Genomic DNA, 1,819 nt, shown 5'->3' with positions numbered 1-1,819 from the left:
CGCGGCGCCCACCTCGGCCCCCACTGCCGCCGCCTCAGCAGCCGTCACCGCGGCTTCCTCTTTCTTCTAGGTTGCCTCCAGTCGTCAAGCGCCGCCGGCCGTCAAGCACCGCAGTGTCTTTTGCGACAGATGGGAAAGGGGCGGGCGGAGGGAGGAGAGAGGGGCGGGCCGGAGAGGAGGAGGCGGAGCCACGGCGAGAGTCGGGCAGGAGCCGCCGGGAACTGGGCGGTCGGTTCCCAGACCCAAAGAGTGAAGTCCGACGAAGTGTCTGGGAGGACTGGAAGCCTCGATTCCCTTGTTAAAAAGAAAAAAAAAAAAAAATCGAGCCGGCCAAACCGAACACGTGTTGGGACCGTTTGCTACTGATGGATTAAACGGTCCTAAGATTTAAAAAAAAAAAAAAAGTAAAAACCATAACTCTTATTGTTGCTGTAAAAATGATGATCCTCGCTGTGGAAAAAAATACTGGAACATTACGGAAAAGTACCAGAAGAAAGAAAAGAAAACTAAGTTTCCTAGGAAATGTTTTGTTGAGCATTCTTCCAGACCTGTCTGGCAGCATGTACGCCAGCCACATGGGGACGTCTCTGACACCCCACATCAACTTCTTGACATCAGCCCTGAGTTTTAGCTTATAAAATGACACCAGATGCTAAAGTCTCATACTTTGAAAATGTCTTTACACTGTGAATTATTGATGCAAAAGAGAAAATTTGCTTTGTATCTTGGGAAAAAGCCCAGTAGGAAGACAGGGGTAGACAATGGACAATTGTTTCCACTTTGGTTTCAGGACATTCCAAAGCCAGACAGACAGTGCTTCCCAGTTGTTGGAAATCAAATGGTCATTTGAGGTGGCTTCTGGTGGGCTGTGAGCAGACACAGGAAGTGTTTGCTGAGGCCAGTACCCTGTGAGAGGAGGCCTGTGCAGGTGATTTTACAGTATGCTTACCTTTATATATATATAAAAATCATCACAACATAAACACAACATTCTACATTCTCATTAAGAGTTCACACATCCCCCAGAATACTTTCATGAACGCATGGGAATCCATGACCAACAGTTAGAGATCAATCCAAGTCCTCTCAGGGAAGCAGAAGTACTTGGGAGGCACAGCAACGTGAAAGCAAAGGGTCAGACCAGCCTTGATCCCATCTGTGAAATGGGAATGACCAGAGTCACTACCACCAGTGTTTTTGAGAATAAGTTCATGCAGGTGAAGCAAACACGGTATATGATACATGAGAAGTACTCAGGAGACTATATGCATACTTTTCCTGCAAACGTTGGTGTGATAGATGTAAATCTTGGCTCACTTCTGTGTTTCTGGGGTAGCAACTCCTGGAAGCATACTCCTGCAGGAAATGGAAAGCTTATTCCTCATGCTTTATCTCCCTTGCTGCTCTCTGTCTCTCTAACATCTCAAGGTGGGAGTGAGGTGGTGTTGGTGGTAGTGGGACTCACAGCCAAGGGTCAGCAACATAGCCACAGCAAAGCTGGGGGGTGGTGCACAAGTAAGAACCTGGCAATAGGCAGTGTGGGTTTTGAATCTTGTCCCTGTCGCTTGCCAATGACAATTAACTTCCCTGGGCTTCAGTTTCTCCATAAAATGAGGATCATAAGACAAAGTGGAATTGCTGAGACTTATTGCTTTTTTCTTTTTTTTGGAGATGGGGTCTCACTATGTTGCCCAGGCTAGAGTGAAGTGGCTATTCACAAGCGTGACCATAGTGCACTCCAGTCTCAAATTCTGGCCTCAATCAATCCTTCTGCCTCAGCCTCCTGAGTAGCTGGAACTACAGGTCTGTGCCACTGTGT

The 1,819-nt window shown here is 47.4% G+C and overlaps 1 protein-coding gene across 1 annotated transcript in view; it reads right to left on the bottom strand.

Annotated features, from left to right (window-relative positions):
• Nucleotides 1-1,484, bottom strand: part of KIAA2013 (KIAA2013 ortholog) — a 9,624-nt gene extending 8,140 nt beyond the window's left edge. The window contains exon 1 of the mRNA XM_021715413.1: nt 1,466-1,484. Coding sequence (XP_021571088.1) covers nt 1,466-1,484 — 19 coding nt within the window. The remainder of the gene's footprint in view (nt 1-1,465) is intronic.
• Between the last annotated feature and the right edge of the window lie 335 nt (nt 1,485-1,819).

This window comes from Carlito syrichta, unplaced genomic scaffold, assembly GCF_000164805.1.
Source record: "Carlito syrichta isolate Samal-C Ts95f unplaced genomic scaffold, Tarsius_syrichta-2.0.1 Scaffold307091, whole genome shotgun sequence".
NCBI lineage: Eukaryota > Metazoa > Chordata > Mammalia > Primates > Tarsiidae > Carlito > Carlito syrichta.
Note: the sequence above shows the minus strand (reverse complement) of the source record. Positions and strands in the feature narration are given on the sequence as shown.